This window comes from Schistocerca serialis, chromosome 3, assembly GCF_023864345.2.
Source record: "Schistocerca serialis cubense isolate TAMUIC-IGC-003099 chromosome 3, iqSchSeri2.2, whole genome shotgun sequence".
Classification (NCBI taxonomy): Eukaryota; Metazoa; Arthropoda; class Insecta; order Orthoptera; family Acrididae; genus Schistocerca; species Schistocerca serialis.
The window spans coordinates 570,469,037-570,492,212 of record NC_064640.1 but is presented as its reverse complement, the minus strand read 5'-3'; the positions used below and the strand labels follow the sequence as shown (position 1 = coordinate 570,492,212).

Sequence of the window (23,176 nt, the reverse complement as noted above, 5' to 3'; positions counted from 1 at the left end):
AAATATGGTAAGTCACGAGCAAAAAACACACATTTGTCCTTCCGCAAGCGAAGACCATTTTGTCGCAAGACCTGAAATAATGTTCGGAGGTTGGCTAAATATTCCTCTTCTGTCTTTCCGCAGATCACAATATCGTCCAGATAGTTTGCTGCAGTAGGGACCGACGCACAAACAGTTTGTAGATACTGCTGAAACAATGCGGGGGCGGATGTACACCCGAATGGCAGTCTTTTGAATCGATACAAACCAAGATGCGTGTTAACCACCAAGACGCGCTGAGATTCGTCGTCCACTGGTATTTGCAAGTACGCATCTGCCAGGTCCAACTTCGAAAAATATTTACCCGGGCACAGTTTGTCAAAAAGATCTTCAGGGCGGGGTAAAGGATAAGTTGCAATCACTAGTTGTGGATTCACTGTTGCCTTGAAGTCCACACAAAGTCTCAATTTTCCGGAAGGTTTTGGCAAAATTACTAAGGGTGATGCCCAGAGAGAAGCCTGCACACGTTCTATCACACCTTGTGATTCCAAATCGTGTAATGTTCTTGCTACCTCATCACCCAATGCATGGGGAACATTGCGCGCTCTGAAAAATTTTGGTTGCGCGTTTACTTTCAGTTCCAAATGTGGTTTATAGTTCTTAGCGCAACCAAGGCCCGGTGCAAAAATGTCTGCAAATTCTTCACACAGACGAGAAACACTGTCTGAAGGCACAGTCTGGTTCACTGATAGGACCTGAATGACTATAGACAAGTTAAACAACTGAAATAAATCTAAACCAAACAAGTTCACAGCAGAAGAAGAACAAAGGACGTAAAAAGACACAAGTTTTGTTTGTCCCTTGCATGTTGCAAGAAGGCTGCACTGTCCTAACACAGGGATATGCTGTCCTGAATATGTAGTTAGCTTAACATTTGCGGCACGCAACGGAGGTGTGCCCAGTTGTTTGTACATGTCTTTATTGATCAGGGAAAAACCGCAGCTCCGGTATCGAGCTGGAATGGTATGACCTTGCCATTAAAGTCCAAATCTACAAAAAGTTTATTGTCCTGCTGACGACAACAGCGACTGTCTCGTGCAATTTTAACAGACACTGGTACAGAATCACTTGCCAAGTGACGTGATTTCCAGCGACGTCGACGCACACTTTTTGTGGGACGAACACAGTCACTTTTAGAGAGAGTGGCACTGGGCGGAGTGGAATTAACCACATGAATGTCCATGGGTGAAGGTTCACGAGCCTGAGTATTCTTGGTTCAATTCCGATTCTGGCGTGAAGCAAAGGGCCTGGAATGGTTGTGAGTGTCCGATCTGAGCTTTTTCTGGCAAACACTCTGAACATGTCCTTTTTTATTGCAGAAAAAGCAAATAGCTTGGCGTGACGGGCAATTCTCACGCGAATGTCTAGTAGCACACCGCGGGCATGATTTTAGCACCACATTTGCTTGTTGCTGCGGGACACGTGGTTGAGAGCTTGGTGGCAGCTGCGCGGACGAGCGCGAGGGCTGTTTACAGTTCCGTGCAGCTCGCCCGGCGGGCCGGTTAATGTGACACACAGCTGGCGAAGTTTCAAATGATTCCTGAGCAAAGTCAAGCGTGTCTTGCCTATCCAATATGTCTATCACTTGTTGAATGGAGGGATTGACTAGTTTCAAAATTTGCTCCCGTATACGAACATCAGAAACGTTCTATGCAATTGCATCATGCACCATAGTATCGGAATAAGGGTAAGGCCTTGCAAAGTTGCAACCCACTCCCGATTAGTTTAACCGGCTGTACATTTTGTACGAAAGAACGTATACCTTTTTGCAACTACATTAACTGATTCCTTGAAATAGGCATCTAAAGCAGACAAAATTTCGTCGTAGGACAGAGTTGCTACGTCGCGTCGGGGAAATAATTTCACTATCACATGGTACGTTTGCACCCCTACACACGCCAATAAATGAGGCTGCCGCTCATCACCTTGAATTCTGTAGGCGGCGAGATGAAATCCAAATTGGCGTGACCACTCTGTCCAGGTCTCCATCGCCGCATCGAAGTGTCGAAACGGTGGTGCAACTGCATGTTGTGGGTGCGGTAGCAGTTGAGCGGCAGCTGCCGCATTGTTTTGCATCGCACGTTGACTCTGGACGAGCTGTCCAAGGGCATCCAATAAGGCCTGCGTCTGCTGATTCTGCAAGTGATAAAATTCGGACAGTACATCTGGAGATTGTGGTGAAGCCATGACAAGGAAATTAGAGCAATACAACCATTAAATCGTCGTCGCCAATAATGTTGTGGACTGGCAAGACAGCCAATCCACAGTGACGGGTAACCGAAAGGCACGCGCTTAAACTCACGCAGGCTGGCTTGAGGTCTGAAACAGGATACGTAATGAATGCTATAAAGAAAAGTACGTAGCTGCTGGAATACTTAACTTTAATCCACAATTGGTGAACATTGGTCTTGTTGATACAGTATATGCGTCATTAGATACATAGCAAAGGATAATTGGCGCCTTGCTAGGTCGTAGCAATTGACTTAGCTGAAGGCTATGCTAACTATCGTCTCGGCAAATGAGAGCGTAATTCTCAGTGAACCTTTCCTAGCAAAGTCGGCTGTACAACTGGGCAAGTGCTAGTAAGTCTCTCTAGACCTGCCGTGTGGTGGCGCTTGGTCTGCTACCACTGACAGTGGCGACACGCGGGTCCGTCGTATACTAGCGGACCGCGGCCGATTTAAAAGGCTACCACCTAGCAAGTGTGGTGTCTGGCGGTGACACCACAGTTTGTATTTTCATTTCAATCAAGTCACACCAGATATCCACACGTCATCATTTTTGTTTGGGAGTCAAGGTGTGCAGTGCAAATTCTGCACATGCTTCTCTCATTTTCCATTCATTCTGCAGTGTGTCTTGAACACTTGATTTAGAGATGTTGCTCCATTGCAATTTGTGACACAACAGTGTTCACACACTACAGCCACATGTCCACTACATAAAGCCCCTATTACATGGTACACATGTCATATACATGTCTTGACCAGCACCCCAAGTGTACAAGCCTGGAAATGCCAAATTTTTATTTTCCCTATTACACAATACTACTAACTTGTACAAGTCTGTACAAGCGCCCCAAGGGTACATATTTTGAACTGCAGTCTTGTTTATGACATTAAGTGGAAAAACTGATCTTTTTGTAAAGCTGCTTTTCACTCATATTAAAATTTCTGAGAGGTCTGGGTTTGTATTTATTAATTGTGCAGCTGTCATGAAATTACGTTATAATTATACAGAATTATGGACTACAGTGTTAGTTTCATGCCGTGCTGATACTAACAAATGATTACCTCTGCAGCACTTGTTGTGACAGTAGCCACTGTAGTTGTTAAGAGCAGGACAGAATGATGATGTAATGCCAAGAAACAACTAAGTTCGATGCTGACTCGGAAGATGGGATGAAGGCACGGACAAATACATTCTGTTAATGAAGGAGCCGAGGCTGAAAGATCCACGGGAGGTGGATGTTCTTGAGGGATTTTTTAGGAGTGACATGGTGTGTTAAGAAAGCCATGTAAGGGAACCACTTCACTGTCATTTTATGCATTTTTATGATGCCTGTGCCACTTGTTTCAGTCTCTCTTATTTTTTTCAGCTCAATAGTACATCCGCAAAGATGCAAAACGGCTTTTGCTGTCCTCACTGGTCATAGGTGTCACAACTGCTCTTACTCTTGTGACTATTCTCCCAACACTATCCATCCTTGCTCGCTGTAATAATGCAAAAGCTGCAGTCAAATCAAACATGTGTTACTTTCACTAATGTAGGTGTTACATGCTCATATAAAAAGTAAAATTGTGTGTTCATTTATGTAAAACGTATAAACTCAGAATTTAACATTTGTAGACACACCTCATTGTGGTATAGTGTATCTAGAGGATCATATAGACACCTTTCATTGCTGTGTGTCTCTGTAAGCATGCTTAAATGTTGTTTGTTCCTTTCCATATCACAGTAAGAAGCTGTCATTAGATTTACAACTTTTCTCAGTGGCAATACAAAAAATGGGAATTTTTGTTGATTTTATTACTGTATTTATAAAAAAAATTATTCATTGAAAAACGTGTAAAGTGTCTTGTGCAATTGCAAGAAAGAGTCCTCAAGAGATCATGTATATTTTATCTGCTGACCACAGGTGGAAACAGTAACAAGCAGAAAGCCCACTTGAAATGCTGTGTTCTGTACATGCGTGTTTACACTTTCTCTACTGTATATGTGCGGATCCATGGCAGAATAGAAAGGTTCTCATTTCTCATTGATGGATAAACCATCAGCTAAAATCATAGCTGCACCAGTTCTGCTGTTAGGTGGCAGGCCATCTGCATCTGACTTGTACACGTTAGGTGTGACATGTAATACTGGCTTAACACTGCCTGCTGACAATTGACTGATCAAATGCGCATCTGTTGTTTACAGTTGTTACTTCAGATTGCCATAGTAGTTACTACACTGACATTGCCTTACGCCAGGAATAAAATCAGTATCAGAACTTTCTGGGCAGTGTACAAAAATGGTTGCCAACTGCCTGTCATGGAATCCATGGGAAGAGCAGTGCAATGCTAGTGATATGCCACAGCTGAACAAAAGGAAGATCCAGCATTACTGGGCGATGATAGAGGCCTTACAGAAGGCAGAAACTGCCAAAGAATAATTCAGACTAATATACGGAAATTTGTATAAAAGAAAGTATGACCCAAGGGGATCAAAATTGCTGCTTGTCATCCCTGCTGATTTACAAATAGCTGTATAGAAGTATTTTTATGATCATACAATGAAGGCTTTCACTACCGGATGTTTCAGCTGCCGAGAACTCTTCCGGGTTGTATGGCCGTGCCATGGAACTCTTCTATCCCTGATGTTTCGTCCAAAGCTATGTTGGACATCTATGGAGGTGCTCCTGGTTGTGCTTAGTCTTGCCAACTGATGAGTCAGACATCGAAGAACAGCCTAAATACTGTGGAAAGTGGGCGTGGTCTAGATTTCACATGATAACAGAGATAAACCTTCTCAAGGATAAAATATAACTATCGACCATAGTATGTCAAAGGTAAAAACTTCTCATTGATTCTGTAGTGCCACAGTCGATATATTGCTGAGTTTCATAGCTGCTTCTTTTCTGTTAAAATTATCCCCATGTTTATATATTCCAACGGCTTCTCTATATAGCTGTGGATAATAGTTTGACATAATACATAAAACTTCAGTTTCCGAATATTTCACTACGTGATCACCTGACTGAAGAGCATGTTATGCCACAACTGACTTGTCTGTTTTCCCTAGTCAGCAAAGACTTTTATGTTCCTTCAAGCATGTATTCACACTTCTCTTTGTAGTTCCAATGTAGACCTACCACATGTACACGGAATCTTGTATCCACCACTTGCAGACAGAGGGGGACATTTATCCTTAACAGAATGAAGTGCTTGGCCTATTTTCTTAGTTGGTCTGAAAATCAGTTGAATGTTGTGTTTCCTTAAAATCTTGCCGATTTGATACGTTACTTTTTTGATGAAGGGTAGAGAAACTGTGTTCTTCCGTCACTGTGTCCTATCGTTGTCCTTAGGCTTCCTGTTATTCGATTGCAAAACTCTATTTATTTCCTTACTAGAGCACCCATTCTTGTCAAAAGCCTGCTTTAGATGTTTTAACTCAACATCTAGATATTCCGGCACACAAATCATTTTAGCTCTGTCCCCTAGACTTTTAATTACACCTCTTCTCTTTTGTGGATAATGATTGGAATCCTTATGCAAGTATCTATCGGTATGTGTAACCTACCAAAAGACTTTATGTTTCAAGCTACCATCAGTCTGTCTTATAACGAAGACATCCAAGAAGGATATTGCATTGTCGTTCTCCATTTCCATGGTAAACAAGATTTTAGGATTTAAACTATTTAAATAACAAAAGAATTCCTCTAAAGCTTTTGTGCCATGTGACCAAACTACAAATGTATCTATACCATTGACGTGGTTTCTTCTTTACTTTTTGCAGAGCTAATTGTTCAAATTTTTCCATGTAAAAATTGGCGATCTTAGGACCCAATGGGTTACCCATGGCCACACCATCAACCTTTTCATAAAACTCATCCTCGCACTGGAACTAACTAGAGGTGAAGCAGTGTCTGAAAAGAGCAGTCAAATCTGCTGGGAAAGCATCTGCTATGTAAACCATAACTTCGTTAAGCAGAATCATCGTAAATAAAGACACTGTGTCAAAACTGACAAGAATATCCTCAGGAGCCAAAGTTAGTACCTTCAGTTTCTCAATGAAATGACATGAGTCTTTTTACATAAGAATCAGTTCGGCGAATATGCGGTTGTAAACAAGATGCCAGATATCTTGCTATTTGGGACATTGGGTAATTAATAGCACTGACAATTGGTCTCAGAGGAAGGTTAATCTTATGAACTTTAGGTAGGCCATAAAGTCTGGGACGTATAGCTTCACTCATTAAGACCCTGGTGGTTTCAATTCGAATTGCATTTGCAGTTTCCTTGGGGAGGGTTCGTATCCCTGCTTCTACGTTCACAATTATCTCCTCAACTGGTACTTTTTTAGGTGTAGCTTGAGGAGGAGAAGAAAGGTTTGTTGGGGAGTGAAGTTTACCATGGGAATGGAGGAAGACAATGCAGTATCCTTCTTGGATGTCTTCATTATAAGACAAACTGATGGCAGCTTGAAACATAGTCTTTCAGAAAGTTATATATACCAACAGATACCTTCATAAGGATTCCAATCATCATCCACAACAGAAAAGAGGTGTAATTAAAAGTCTAGTGGACAGAGCGAAAAGGATTAGTGCGCTGGAATACCTGGACGTCGAGTTAAAACATCGAAAGCAGGCTTTTGACAAGAATAGGTACTCTAGTAAGGAAATAAATAGAGTTTTGTTACCAAATAACAGGAGGCCTAAGGACAACGATAGGACACAGTGGTGAAAGAACACAGTTTCTCTACCCTTCATCAAAAAAGTAACTGATCAAATCGGCAAGATTTTAAGGAAACATAATGTTCGACAGATTTTCAGACCAACTAAGAAAATAGGCCAAGCACTTCATTCTGTTAAGGATAGACGACCCCCTCTGTCTGCAAGTGACGTATACAAGATTCCGTGTACACGTGGTAGGGTCTACATTGGAACTACAAAGAGAAGTGTGAATATATGGTTGTAGGAACATAAAAGTCTTTACTGATTAGGGAAAACAGACAAGTGAATTGTAGCGTAACATGCTCGTCAATCAGGTGATCACATAGTGAAATTTTCGGAAACAGAAGTTTTATGTATTATGTCAAACTATTATCCATGGCTATATAGAGAAGCCATTGGAATATATAAACATGGGGATAATTTTAACAGGAAAGAAGAAGCTATGAAACTCAGCAATATATGGACAGTGGTGCTACAGAATCGATGAGAAGTTGTTATTTTTGACGTACTATGGTCAATAGCTATATTTTATCCATGACAAGGTTTATTTCTGCTATCATGTGAAATCCAGACCATGCCCACTTTCGACGGTATTTAGGTTAGGCTGTTCTTCAACGTCCGACTCGTCAGTCGGCAAGACTCAGCACAAAAGGGGCACCTCCGAAGATGTCCAATGTAGGGGAGGGCACTGATGGCGGAGGGCATGGATCACATCTCAGTGGTGCCAGTTGGGTCCATCAGTAGATGGGGTTTCACTAGGCATGGCCTGCACCTCAATAGGTATGGGAAGGGGAGGCTGGTTAAGCTTATAGGTGACAGTGTAGTGGGTGGTGGTGGTGGTGGTGGTGGTGGTGGTGGTGGCAGTGGTGTCACTCATGGAAAAATTGCTGTAGTAGTTGGTGTTAGAGCTGCACCTTTTTTAGATTGAAGTCAGCTGATAGATATACCTGCTTAAAGGAAGTCCCTCTAACTAAGGGCTCAGCTTCAGAAAATGTAATGTTTCCAAGTAGAGAAGGAACTAGCATATTTCGTCAAAATATAAGAGGTATTAGAGATAAAGTTAATGACATGCTAATAGATGTTAACTCTGAAATTATTGGTATATCACAGCACCACCTAAATAATTTGATAATTCAGAGGCTTCCTTTACCAGGCTACAGATTAGCTGGCTGTTTCTTAAGGAATTCCTTGCGGGGTGGGGGAGTGGCTCTGTACGTAGAAAACAGTATTTTATTTGAGTCCATAGATGTATCACGACACTGCACTGAACAGATATTTGAAAGTTGTGCAGCATTAGTTGAATTTAGTGAAACTAAACTTGTAATTGTTGTTGTTTATAGGTCCCCTAACTCCGACTTCAGAGCATTTTTGCTTAAGCTAGAGAGGATTCTTGATTCACTTTGTAGGAAGTACCAGAAAGTAGTTATATGTGGTGACTTCAATATTAATTTTGTATATGATTGTGCAAGAAAAAGGATATTGGTAGATCTCCTAAATTCATATGATCTGATGCATACTGTGTTTTTTCCAACAAGGGTGCAGGGGAACAGTAGACAATATTTTTATTCATTCTTCATTACTAGATGGGCATTCTGTTAGTAAAAGGGTGAATGGCCTTTCAGACCTTGATGCACAAATTTTAACACTAAAAGGCTTTTGTACTCAAACCAATGTCATATTTAATTACGAACTATGTAGGAAAGTTAATCCAACAGCAATAGAGAGTTTTTTTAAACTTGTCAAGGAACAAGAGTGGCAAGATGTTTATAGTGCCGATAATATAGATGATAAATACAATGCTTTCCATAACACATTTCTCATGCTCTTTGAGAGTTGCTTTCCATTACAACATTCTAAATGGGGTAATAGCAGTAATGGACAGCCCGGTTGGCTGTCTAGTGGGATAAGGATATCTTGTAGAACAAAGTGGGAATTATATCACAATGTTAGAAGTAGTCACAATCAAGCTACAGTAGCCCATTACAAACAATATTGTAAAGTGCTTAAAAATGTTATTAGCAAGGCAAAGAGTTTGTGGTATGCAAATAGAATAGCTAAATCACAGGATAAAATTAAAGCCATGTGGTCAGTTGTGAAGGAAATGTCTGGTCAGCAGCACAAGGTTGATGATATAAAGTCAGTTTGCAGTAATAATATTTCTGTTACTGATAAATCAGATATATGTACAGTATTTAACAAAAATTTTCTGAGCATTGCTGGTGAATTAAATAAAAATTTTGGTTTCTACAGGAAATCATATAAATTTCTTAGCAAATGCCTTTCCAAGATTGATATCTGAAATACTCCTCTGTGATACAGACAAGAGGGAGATTGAGTCAATAATTAAACCACTGAAGACTAAGGACTCTCATGGTTATGATGGAGTGTCTAGCTGAATATTAAAGTACTGTGCTGCACATGTTAGCCATGTATTTAGCCATATTTGTAATTTTTCCTTTAGGAATGGTCAGTTTCCTGAGCAATTAAAGTACCCAGCAGTAAAGCCGCTTTATAAAAAGGGAGAAAGGGATAATGTAGATAATTTTAGACCTATTTCTACGCCATCAGTGTTTGCAAAAGTTATCAAAAAGGCTGTGTATGTAAGGTTAATTGATCACTTTATATCACACGATTTGCTATCAAATGTACAGTTCGGCTTTAGAAGTCGTTTAACAACTGAAAATGCTATATTCTCTTTTCTCTGTGAGGTACTGGATGGGCTAAACAAAAAGTTTGGAACACTTGGCGTATTCTTTGATTTAACTAAGGCATTTGACTGTGTTGATCTCACAATGTTGCTCCAGAAGTTGGACCATTACGGAATAAGGGGAGTAGCTCACAATTGGTTCACCTCTTACTTTAGCAACAGGCAGAAAAAGGTCATTATTCACAATGTTGATAACGGCTGTGACGTGGGATCTGAGTGGGGGACTGTCAAGTGGAGGGTGCCCCAGGGATCAGTGTTGGGGCTGCTCCTGTTCCTTATTTATATAAATGATATGCCCTCTAGTATTATGGGTAACTGTGAAATATTTGCTGATGCCACTAGCTTGGTAGTAAAGGATGTTTTGTGCAACATTGACTCTGTTTCAAGTAGTGCAGTACATGACCTCAGTTCATGGCTTGTAGAAAATAAACTAATGTTAAATCACAGTAAGACTCAGTTTTTACAGTTTCTAACAAACAATTCAACGAAACCTGATGTTTTAATCTCACAGAACGGGCATATGATTACTGAAACTGAACAGTTCAAATTTCTAGGTGTTCAGATAGATAGTAAGCTGTCATGGAAAGCCGACATTCAGGATCTTGTTCAAAGACTTAATACTGCCATTTTTATTATTCGAACGGTATCAAAAGTGAGTGATACTTCGACACACAAATTAGTCTACTTTGTTTATTTTCATTCACTTATGTCGTATGGTATTATGTTTTGGGGTAACTCTTCCCATTCTAAAAGGACATTTTTGGCTCAGAAACAGGCGGTTCAGACAATAAGTGGTGTGAGTTCACGAACCTCTTGTCGACCTTTGTACATTAGTCTGGGTATTTTGACATTGGCCTCTCAATATGTATATTCCTTATTGTCGTTTCTTGTTACCAATATTAGTTTATTCCCAAGAATAAGCAGCTTTGACTCGGTTAATACTTGGCAGAAATCAAACCTCCATTTGGATCGGACTCCCTTAACTCCAGTGCAAAAAGGTGTGCAGTATACTGCTGCATCCATTTTCAATAAGCTGCCACTCGAATTCAAAAATCTTAGCAGTAATCTACGCGCTTTCAAATCGAAACTGAAGAGTTTCGTCATGGGTCACTCCTTCTATTCTGTCGGGGAGTTCCTTGAAAAGTTAAGCTGATTCTTTTGTAATGCTGATAGCGTTTACTTAAACTTATGGATAGACTTTTTTCAGGTTCATGAACGTTTATTTTTATGTGTTATTACTTTTATGTTGTAAGTTCATGTACTGACACGTTCCATGACCTTGGAGATTTGCTCCTCAATTTGGTCCTAAGGAACTTGACGTGTAAATAAAAATAAAAAATAAAAGTAGCTTTGGACAAAACGTCAGAGATAGAAAAGTTCCATGGACCACAGCCATACAGCCCAGAAGTACTTTCATGATCTTCTGACATCATGCGCCGGCCGGAGTGGCCGTGCGGTTCTAGGCACTACAGTCTGGAGCCGAGCGACCACTACGGTCGCAGGTTCGAATCCTGCCTCGGGCATGGATGTGTGTGATGTCCTTAGGTTAGTTAGGTGTAATTAGTTCTAAGTTCTAGGTGACTGATGACCTCAGAAGTTAAGTCGCATAGTGCTCAGAGCCATCTGAACCATCATACATCATGCCATTGGGGATCTGTGAAGACTGTTATAGGATCAGAAGCAGGTATAATCTGTCGTGCAGTATGTAAGCCATCATAGGGAATTCTGACAACTGAGGTGTGCTTCAGTTACCCTAAGCTCATTAGGCATCAATTCCTCCTGCAGGTCCTACATTTCACTGAATCAGAATTGACCTCTTGCGTAGGCTTCCCAAGTCAACAGATGTGAATAAATTAAGGGTAGTATGAAACATACTACTTTACTTGCTATTCTGACTGCCAAAGCACCAGGAAATACTGAAGAAATAATTTTTTTTTTTTTAAGATGCTACATCATGTGTGATAATTTCTGATTGTGGTAAAGAGTTTCTATCAAACTGTTATTTGAAGTAACTAGATGCTTATGCAACATTGTTCGTAAAGAGTTTCTATCAAACTGTTATTTGAAGTAACTAGATGCTTATGCAACATTGTTCACGCACTGCTTACCAGCCACAGATGAATGGCCTCACAGAACATTTTAGTAAGACATTAGCGGATAACCTCTTAATGTATGTTGATACTGAACAAAGAGACTGGAATATGTTACTGCCTGTCATGCCATTAATATACAACACAGCAAAGAATGACACTGTATGTTTCAGAAGGTGAAACAACAGTGGATACATTGTTTCTGTTTCAACCTGTTGATGCTGAGGATGTTTACATCAAACAGCTCTTCACCTAAGGTGAAGAAACAAAACAGGTGGCATGCATAAAGACCTTTTATGTACAAACACAGACCTGTAAGCTAAACTCAGGGGAATAATATTGACTGTTACTTCTGTGTGAAATGTTGGTGTACTAGAAAAATGATTAAAATGCTTCTTTGGATTCTACTGAATGCTATGTTACTCATCAGACAGTACCAGAAAGCCACGGATAGTTATCCTACATCGAGGAGACAACAGTGCAGTTGTCAATCACGCCCTTTGCATGAAATCCTTTCATAGTCTTGATCTACATATTGATAATAGGTGTTTCCAATACAAGAACATGAATATTTGACAAAAAATTATGATGGCTTGATGGAAGTAACTCCATTTGAACATCACACTGGCCGTGAGGATGTTAAAACACAGCCAGTATTTGGGGTTCCATCATCCCTGCCACATGAAAGCCGACAGGCTAGATTGATCCAGGAAGATGTAGTCCATCATGGAGTAACAATTATAAGTCACAGGATTGTAATATGTGGGGAACCAGTTCTACTCATGTCTACTGCAATAATTTATCATTTAAGACTTGGGAAGTTTTGTGACTTATTTATGGAATATAGAATGCTGTGAAACTTCATAAGTATGTATGAATAGGAGCACAATTTGGTGAGATGGGCAGTTCAGCTCCATCGGTACATTGTGTGTGCTTAATAAACATGATTCAGAGGGAAGTGTGAGTTCTTGTTGTTGACTCTGTTGCCATAACTGGTATTTGATCCTCAGTTTTATGTGACAGTATGAGACAGCTCATATGACTAAAAATTACCCTCTCAAGACACTTGTATATATACAGAGGAGGGTATTCGTGTGGCAACTGTGGCATATTTGATTTATCTGATGTAAGCATGGTGACTATTGATGCTTTCCTGATAAATTAAAGTTTATTACCTGATTGCATTGTGTTGGTGATACACAGTGATTAGCACACTGGACTCGCATTCGGGAGGATGACGGTTCAATCCCACGTCCGGCCATCCTGATTTAGGTTTTCCGTGATTTCCCTAAATCGCTCCAGGCAAATGCCGGGGTGGTTCCTCTGAAAGGGCATGGCCAACTTTCTTCCCCGTCCTTGCCTAATCTGATGAGACCAGTGACCTCACTGTTTGGTCTCTTCCCCCCAAACAACCCACCCCCTTGAATTGGTGATAAATCGTGAGAGCCTCCTAATTGGATATTTACAGCAGTGAAACAGGAACACTCAGTGAGTACCATTGAAACTAGTAGCCTTTCATTTTTTTCAGGGTGGCAGTAATTTCATCACTTCAAAAAGTTTGTCATCAAGGCAGGTTATCAGCAAATGATCATAGCCTTTTACATCATCATTTTATGTGGTGGTAAGAACTCAGACTCCTACAGCCATGTAAGTTTCTGTGATGTGATTTGCAGCTTTGTTTTGCAGGTTGCTGATACGTGGTTAGTTTTTCATGTAAACAGATTGCTTTCTCACAGCCAGCATAGCAGACATCTTGCTTTCCTACTTGTTCTGGAGAAGTTCAGTTGTTACATTATGTCTAACCATTTGCTTATTTCATGGATATATAGAATTTGATCTTCAACCTCCATACCTTAACCTTTGAAGAATTGGTTATAAGAGTTCCTCATTGTGCTCATATCACCCCAGTTTGTACTGTTGTTCTGTTAATTTGTAGGAATCCTATCAAGCTGCCTGTCAAATCAAACTACCTAGAGAAGCTAGTTAGCTTTTCAGAAATTCTGTGTGGTGTGAAGCATGATATTATTATAAGAACAGTAATTCCCTCTCCTAGTACTTCTTGCCAATGTGGAGAATGAGGAAAATTAGGCAATGCTCAAGGGAAGGCTGCAAAGATAGGTTGTTTTCATTTGTTGTGACAAAATAAAGATGAGGCTTGCTTTCAGTTCTCCAAGATTTCAATTGAAAGATGTTACCATCATTTGCATCAAAAGCTAAATTAAGATTACTTTCTTCACCCCAGTGTACTAGGCCATCCCTGTCCTCGTTCACTATTCAACATTTTTTGTTCATGCTGCTTGTTAAAATCTCCTAGGTAGATTTCAGGAGAGAAGATGCAGAGAATAAAGTATTTGATTCAAGTGATTGTTGAAAGCAAGTTTATAGACGATGATAATCAAAGAATTGCTGACTTTTATGCTGACCTTGTGTATGTGGTCATCCACAGATATCGTCCTAAGTACAGACCACTGAGCGAGGTGGTGCGTTGATTAGGACACTGGACTTGCTTTCAGAAGGATGACAGTTGAAACACACTTCCAGCCATCCTGATTTACATTTTCTGTGATTTCCCTAAATCGATTAGGCAAATGCCAGGATGGTTTCTTTGAAACAACATGACCAACTTCCTTCCCCATCCATCCCTAATCAAATGGGATGGATGACCTCACTGTTTGGTCCCTTTCCCCAAATCAACTAACCAACCTTAAGTAAAGACCCTTTTCTGATTTACAGTCAGAACTCGGGTGGAAAAAAGTGACTGCTGGGAAGACAAATTTAGTTGAAGCCACAACAAACTGAAAGGCAAACACACTATTTTTTAAAGTGTTAATGACCTAATGGGGAGGTATTTATTATAGATTGTCATTAAATTCTTGTATAGAGCATTAACTGAAGTATGTAACGCATATGTAAGAGAAGTCCTGTTAATGATGTGCATTAGAGAACAGGGGTTTTTATGTTTATATTTAATTTGCCAGTGCTGCATGTGTGTATAAAGTCATCAGCAGTGTGGATCCATCAAGAAGTAGCTCATATTTTCCAAATTCCATGTGCTTGTTTCATGGTATCAAGAAGTAGCTCATATTTTCCAAATTCCATGTGCTTGTTTCATGGCTATATAGCAGTTGATCTTGGGACCACTATCGTGTAGTGCAAAGACCTAACTTGCAGTAGGTATGGTAAGGCTGTCCACTACAAAAGCTCAAAATGGTTCCACAAGCTCCCATCAGCTGCTCTGGTAGCTGTTGGGATGGCAGTGGTGTTACTATCTTTCAGACAGAAATATGAAATATAGGAAAGAAATAGTGCACATATTCTTATGCAGATTCAAAGTATACTCGAAAGCAATTCATTTGGGTAACTGATGGAATTAGGAGGAAACTGAAGTTGTATAATAATGTCGTCACTCATAGGCAAGTTACAGAATGTCCCTACACGTAATACTGCAAAGTGCTGAAGAAAGTCATTACATAGGCTGAAACAACGCATCACATCAGGAGAATAAGCAGCTATTGAAACAAAATTAAAGCAATATGGTCAGTTAAAGAAGTATTAGGACAAAATGTGGATGTTCAAGGTATCACATCTATTCTGTGGGGAAGGATACTATTAGTGATCCAGAAGAGTTGTTCAGAATGTAGGCAAGTGTGCAGAACTTCTAAAAGTTAGTACACAAAGCCAATTATGCTACATGCAGCTGCAGGAAACAAGCAAGGAGAAAACTGAAGCAATTATCAAACCGCTGAAAAGGGATACATTACATGGATGTGATGTAGTATCAAGTAGACTTAATTAAGATCAGTTCATCATGCATTGGTTGGCTACTGTGACCTGTGCTACATATATTTGACTTATGGGTGGTTTACATATAGACTGAAATGCTCATTATTAAAATGACCCTATAAAAAGGGATAGAGAGATAATGTAGACAATTGCCATGCTACTGGTGGTTTTGAGTACAGCTGAGAGTATTAACACATCTCAGTATCCAATCTGGCATAAGAAGAGGATAATGTGTGGAAAATAAAATTTGTTTAAATTTGAAATTGTCAAACTGGAGCACAAATGTATTTGAAAGACACTTCATTCCCAAATGCCATTATTATATTTGATGGTTGTATTACAGTTAACAGGTTTTGACTTCAATGAATCATCATCTGAACTAAATCTAAAAAAAAAACAAAAATGTAAAATTGCTAATGAATATAAACAGTTATAAAAATATTAAAAACTGGAAGGGAAGGAACACATCAAGTGCTCATCAAGCACTCACTGTACTCCTATAATAAACTGCCACTCCTGTTCATGTGTCATACTTTAAAATGGAAATTTTATGTTTATACAGCATGTGTGAGCATACTTAACTTACATATGTGAGAAGTATAGTGTAAAAAAAAATTGTTTAAGAAACCATAATATAATTATTATTTTTCATTCATTTTAGGGTTCTATAACTCAGCCAGTAAAACTGGAACCCTTATAGGATCACTGTGTTGTCTGCCTGTCCATCTGTTAAACCCACTTTTCTCATGAATCTGTTAAGACCCCTTTTTCTCAGGAAGGAGTATAGCTGTCAAGTTGATATTTATGTCAGGAATGAAGGTCCCTTGGTGGAGTAAGCAGTTGAACCTGCCAGGCCAGGTGGTCTAGTGGTAAAGTGCTTAAGGTCCCTTCGTGGTGTAAACACTTTAATCTGCCAAGCCTGGTGGTCTTGTGGTAAAGTGTTTATCTCGAAACTGAGAAGTTGCAGGATCAAATCTTGGTCGGACCACAGATTTTTCAGCCTTTGTTTTAACTTAACCTTCAGCTCTCAACAGTGTGATGAGTCACCAGAAACAAAACATGGTTCATATTACACATTAAACTGTAGATCCCATATCCCTGGTTGGATAATTGGGGTAGGATAGGGGTACTGACGTCACTTAGAAAGACTTGCACTTGAACCACACTAAATTATGATTATTATTGTTGTTGTTATCATCAGCATCATCATCTATATACATAATTCAGTTTGTGTGGAACCATCAGATTGCGAATTATGCTCACACTAGTCCAGGATTTTGGGTATAATCAGGCACAGTTTACTGTATTGAAAGAAATGTGGGCAAATGGGATAATACAGCTGATAAATGGAAATCAAACATGCTGTAGCTTACCAAACAAGGAAGCGCTGGTATGTTGATAGACACACATCCTTCATCAAAGACACCAACCACTTTCTCGAACACCTGGAATCCTTACCCAGTCTGTTACCCCCGGAAACCATCCTTGTAACCGTTGATGCCACTTCCTTATACACAAACATCCTGCACATCTAGGGCCTCACTGCGATGGAGCACTTCCTTTCACGCCGATCACCTGTTACCCTGCCTAAAACCTCTTTCCTCATTACCTTAGCCAGCTTCATCCTAACCCACAACTTCTTCACTTTTGAAGGCCAGACATACCAACAATTAAAGGGAACAGCCATGGGTACCAGGATGGTCAGCTTGTACGCCAACCTATTTATGGGTCGCTTAGAGGAAGCCTTCTTGGTTACCCAAGTCTGCCAACCCAAAGTTTGGTACAGATTTATTGATGACATCTTCATGATCTGGACTCACAGTGAAGAAGAACTCCAGAATTTCCTCTCCAACCTCAACTCCTTTGGTTCCATCACATTCACCTGGTCCTACTCCAAATCCTATGCCACTTTCCTCAACATTGACCTCCATCTGTCCAGTGGCCAGCTTCACACATCCGTCCACATAACACCCACTAACGAGCAACAGTACCTCCATTATGACAGCTGCCACCCATTCCATATCGAACGGTCCCTTCCCTACAGCTTAGGTCTTTGTAGCAAACGAATCTGCTCCAATCCTGAATCCCTGAACCATTACACCAATAACCTGAAAACAGCTTTCGCATCCCGCAACTACCCTCCTGACCTGGTACAGAAGCAAATAGCTAGAGCCACTTCCTCATTCCCTCAAACCCAGAACCTCCCACAGAAGAACCCCAAAAGTGCCCCACTTGTGACAGGATACTTTCCGGGACTGGATCAGACTCTGAATGTGGCTCTCCAGCAGGGATACGACTTCCTCAAATCTTGCTCTGAAATGAGATCCATCCTTCATGAAATCCTCCCCACTCCACCAAGAGTGCCCTTCTGCCATCCACCTAACCTTCGTAACCTCTTCGTTCATCTCTATGAAATCCCCAAACCACCTTCCCTACCCTCTGGCTCCTGATGTAAAACCTGTCCCATACACCCTCCCATGACCACCTACTCCTCCAGTCCTGTAACCTGGAAGGTGTATACAATCAAGGCAGAGCCACGTGTGAAAGCACCCACGTGATTTACCAACTGACATGCCTACACTGTGAAGCCTTCTATGAGGGAATGACCAGCAACAAACTGTACATTCTCATGAATGGACACGGGCAGACAGTGTTTGTTGGTAATGAGGATCACCCTGTGGCTAAACATGCCTTGGCACACGGCCAGCACATCTGGGCACAGTGTTACACCGTCCGGGTTATCTGGATACTTCCCACTGACACCAACCTATCAGAACTCCGGAGATGGGAACTTGCCCTTCAATATATTCTCTCTTCCCGTCACCCACCAGGCCTCAACCTCCTCTAATTTCAAGTTGCCGCCCCTCATACCTCACCTGTCATTCAAAAACATCTTTGCCTCTATACTTCCGCCTCGACTGTTATTGTGTCTATCAACATACCAGCGCTTTCTCATTTGGTAAGTTACAGCATCTTTGTTTTTTATATATATTTTTCCCACGTGGAATGTTTCCCTCTATTATATTCATATTATAAATGGAAATGATATATTTGTTTAATTTTATCAGATTTGCTCCCGATTTATGTAAGTTTTTTTCTGTACTTGAAGTTTGTGCAGCTCAGTCTACAGGTATCTTGGAAGTCTAACTTTGCCATCCCAGTACATATATTCCATGGTGACATTTGTGTTTAGAATAACAGGCGTTTTGATAACAGTTACTTACCATTATACAGAATGATGTGCACTCTTCCAGGTTATTTTGTCAATAAACTTCCAACAGAGCTAAAAAGTGTGAGTCATAAATCACAGGTTTTCCAATATAAATTGAACACCAGTAGTTTAGCATCCCTGTGCCTTCCAGAAAATATGCTTGCGATTTACAAATTTTATAAACCTGTATACTGTGTTCTCTTAGGTTTAAGATAGCAGTGTCTGTATTTTTATTTTATGGTTTTTTTTTCTCTAGGAATATGGCAAAAAAAGATCAACTGCAGGTTGACAGCTGTATTGTGACACTGTCAGAAGACTACAGATATCATATTCCAGGAAATGCAAATCAAGGTCACCGTAACAGGTCAGGGAGCCTTGAAAATATCACAGAAGATTCCAACCAAGACGACTGTGAAAAAGTAGGAGATTCTGCTTGTAATTATAATTGCAATTCCTGCTCAGGTGTTTTCTTATCAAAATACAGTCTTATCAAACATGTATTTACCCATACTGGTTTGGATGCTCCTGTACACATTTGTAAATTTTGTGGGATAGTTTTTAATTCAGATGTTGAATTGCAGAGACACAATGAAAAGAGTTGTTCTAGAATATTGCACAAAGAGCCCTGTCATTTTAGTCATAAGACTCAAGAAGGGAACTGTAAAACTGATATTAATAGTTTCTTGGCAAAAAATGAAAGTGCAGATGGTGAATTTACTTGCAGTTCTTGTGAAAAAGTTTTTCCATCAAAATATTGTCTCATAAGACATGTATTTACTCATATGGATGGTGTACAGGCACCTTCACATATTTGTAAATTGTGTGGCAAGATTTTAAGTGCAGCTTTTAGCTTGAGAAGACACTATAAGTATGGTTGTAAGAAGTCATATCGTGAAGAATCATGGAATAGCGATAATCAGTTGCAAGAAGATACACATCATGAGCACAGGAACTTGCAGGAGAATGAAGTGGTCAAGGAAGAAGTGGCACAAGTTAAACATGCTCCCAACACCAACAATAAAGAGTTATTATCAAAAGATGTCTATGATCATGTTGATGGCGAAGAAATGTACTCATACATCTGCAGTGTGTGTGGTGGAACGTTTAGTACGGCATCAAGACTGAAAAAACATTTTTTGAAACTTTGTAGCAGAATAGATGATTCCATACAGTACCTTAATGGAATACAAAGGAGGACACAAGAAAAGAAAACGAGTGATTGCTCAGATAAGTCTGACAGAACTACAGGAGGAACTACTCATTCTGAATTCAAATGTAGTTCATGTCCAAAAGTCTTGTTATCAAAAGATAGTCTTACGAAACATGAATTTACTCATATAGATACTACATATGCCCCTTCATACAACTGTAAACAGTGTGGCAAGGTTTTCAATACAGAATTTCACTTGGAAATGCACATGAGCAGAAAGGAACAGTGCACAGCTGTAGAACAGAGAGACGGTGTTGTTGACCTTGACCTTTCTGACAAGAAAAGGTTTTTGCCTCAGATTCATAATGTGTCACAACAGGAGTTGGCCGTATCTATTAGTGCTGCACAGTCATCAAATTCCAAATTTAAGAATATACGTGTCACATACAAATGGTCAGTTAGGAGTGGACGGAAGGTGAAAATGTATCTTTGTGATTTATGTGATAAACCCTTTAAGAAGTCAAGTAACCTTTTAACACACCGACGTACGCATACTGGAGAAAAAAACTGCATCTGCAATATCTGTGGTAAATCATTTGGTGTGATGGGCAATTTGAAGAGACATTTGATGTCACATTCAGGAGAATATCCGTATACGTGTAATGTTTGCAATAGACAGTTTAAGCAGAAAGAACATTTGAAGAGGCATGGGCGTATCCATACAGGAGAGAGACCTCATAAGTGCTGCATTTGTGGAAAGTGTTTCAAGCAATCAGGCTCATTGCAAAAACATAAAGTTGTACATACAGGAGAAAAGCCACACAAGTGTGAAATTTGTGGTAAAACTTTTGGTCTTCTTGGCAATTTGAAGCAGCATACATATACACATGCAAAGGAAAGATGCTACAGGTGTGACATTTGTTTTAAATCTTTTAGCAAGTCCACTACGCTGAAAAAGCATTCATGCATTGCCCCAAGTGAAGGCAGGCGATATAAATGTACCTTTTGTTGTAAATACTTCTATCGATATTGTCTTCTGAAACAACACCTTGCTATCCATACAGGAGTACGACGTTACAAGTGTAATGTTTGTGGGAAATCTTTTATTGGATCAGGTAATTTGAAGATACACATGTATGTACATACTGGAGAAAAACCATACAAATGTGAAGTATGTGAAAAAACTTTTAACCAGTCCAGCAGTATGAGGCGACATTTAAGAGTACATAATACAATGTAATGTGTGCACATGGTGCTGTCTTCTGTATGTTTAGCATAAGATGCATTTAGATACAATGATACAAATTTTGTCACACATAATTACGGGTTGTAGAGAGATAATAAAAACATATCTAAGTGTACATACTGGGGAGAACTTCACTGTGTAAAGTGTATGATGTATGTTTAAACTTAGTATTATGAGATGGCATAAAATGACCCGTGCTACAGGTTCGGACTCATTGGCTTTCAGTACTGGGGAGAACTTCACTGTGTAAAGTGTATGATGTATGTTTAAACTTAGTATTATGAGATGGCATAAAATGACCTGTGCTGCAGATTCGGACTCATTGGCTTTCAGTACAAGATGCATCCATCAGCCCTCAGAAATGCAAATTTTGTATAAGGCTGTTGAAAGTTATTCTTGAATGTGCATAACCTAGTATGTATGATAGGATTACAGTATCTGAAAGATATTGGCTGGATATTGCTACAATATTTAAAAGATATTGGCATTATTCTGGTGATACATAAATTTGGATTAATGTTGTGAGATGTATTTCTGTTGTGCTAATATATTATATATTTATCACAGGTACCACATGGTGATATTTTTCAGCATGTTAAAAAGATAATACATATTTGTAAAGATAATGTAATGTCTCAAACTATTTTGTCACAATTATGTATTTAAATCCAAAAATTTGTATAATGTATGAAAATAAATTTTATGTCTCAATTTATCTTTTGTATTTTATATGCAGGGAACTGAGGTTTAATGAGTCAGATTATAAAATAGAGTATTTATTGGCGATATTTTCATTCTGCCATGGATTTGGTATTTGGGGGGCTGTGTATCACGCTGTGTTGTGGTGGTTACTGGTCTATATCCATGTGAGCGAATGTGTGTTTTCAGTGTTATTTAATAAGTCTAAAAATATTTGTAACTGCTTTTTCAGAGGAAAAACGGTGGATAATGGCAGTAGTTTCATCTCACTTTGAGTCTTTATGTCTACTAACAGTTTTTTTATGTTGGAAATATTTTATCTTTTATGACACTTTGGAGCATTTTCTTATCAGTTTAGCAAACACTGTAACTATTGTTGCATACTATTTTCTGTATTGTAAGAAAATGAAATGCTGCACCTGAAATGTTTCACTCTACATAATATGTTTGTTTTTACATCAGATGTTGTTTCACTGTGTTACAGTTATCTTGGTACATTCAAAATTCTGTATGTTTATTATCTATTATTTTCCATTCACAGAAATACTAATTAGTATATGTGACATTTTTTGTCTAGAAAATAGCACTATCTCATACAAATAGTCACATTATTAAGTTTGACATCGATTTATAGTTTGTGTCAGAATATGTGTATGAGATTAGAAGGAAAGTAAGGTTCAGAGTACATTCTGAAGATATCTAGGCTGTCACTGTGGGGTACTGAGTAGTGCTGTCAAGTGTGCTTTAATTTGTGACTTATTTGTGGGTGTCATGTTCCCAAACAATGATGGAATTTTTGTAGATGACAGTGCACCATTTCACTGAGCCATAATTGTTAATCATTGATGTTAAGAACATTATGGACAGTTTAAATAAATGATTTGTCCACTCGGATCGCCTGATATGTATCCCATCAAATATTAATGAGACATAATTAAAAGATCAGATAGTGCACAAAATGCTGCACTGGCAAACCCTTGTGCAATTATGGATGGCTATTAAAGTCAGCATGGCTTAAAATATCGGCATGGGACTGCCAATGAGCTGCAGAGTCCATACCATGTTGAGTTTCTGCACTACGCTGGGCGAAAGGAGGTCCAGCATTATATTAGAAGGTATCCCATGAGTTTTGTCTCCTCATTGTATTTTCATTTCTTATGTTACCACAATACACTTTATTAGTTGTTACTAACTGCTTCAGGAAACTAGACACAGCAGAATTGTATCATTGTATACATGCTCGCTCCCTTCTTTCCGCTATTTATATTTAAACTTCGCTGCAACAGATCATTTGACTGTTATGAATCTTTCACCTTTCTC

General features: G+C 39.4%; 1 protein-coding gene across 1 annotated transcript in view; it reads left to right on the top strand.

Annotated features, from left to right (window-relative positions):
* Positions 1 to 21,872, top strand: part of LOC126470462 (microtubule-associated protein futsch-like) — a 525,429-nt gene extending 503,557 nt beyond the window's left edge. Inside the window, exon 47 of the mRNA XM_050098320.1 lies at positions 19,018 to 21,872. Within this exon, the coding sequence (XP_049954277.1) occupies positions 19,018 to 21,151 (2,134 nt within the window). The 3' untranslated portion in view covers positions 21,152 to 21,872. The remainder of the gene's footprint in view (positions 1 to 19,017) is intronic.
* The last annotated feature ends 1,304 nt before the right edge of the window (positions 21,873 to 23,176 follow it).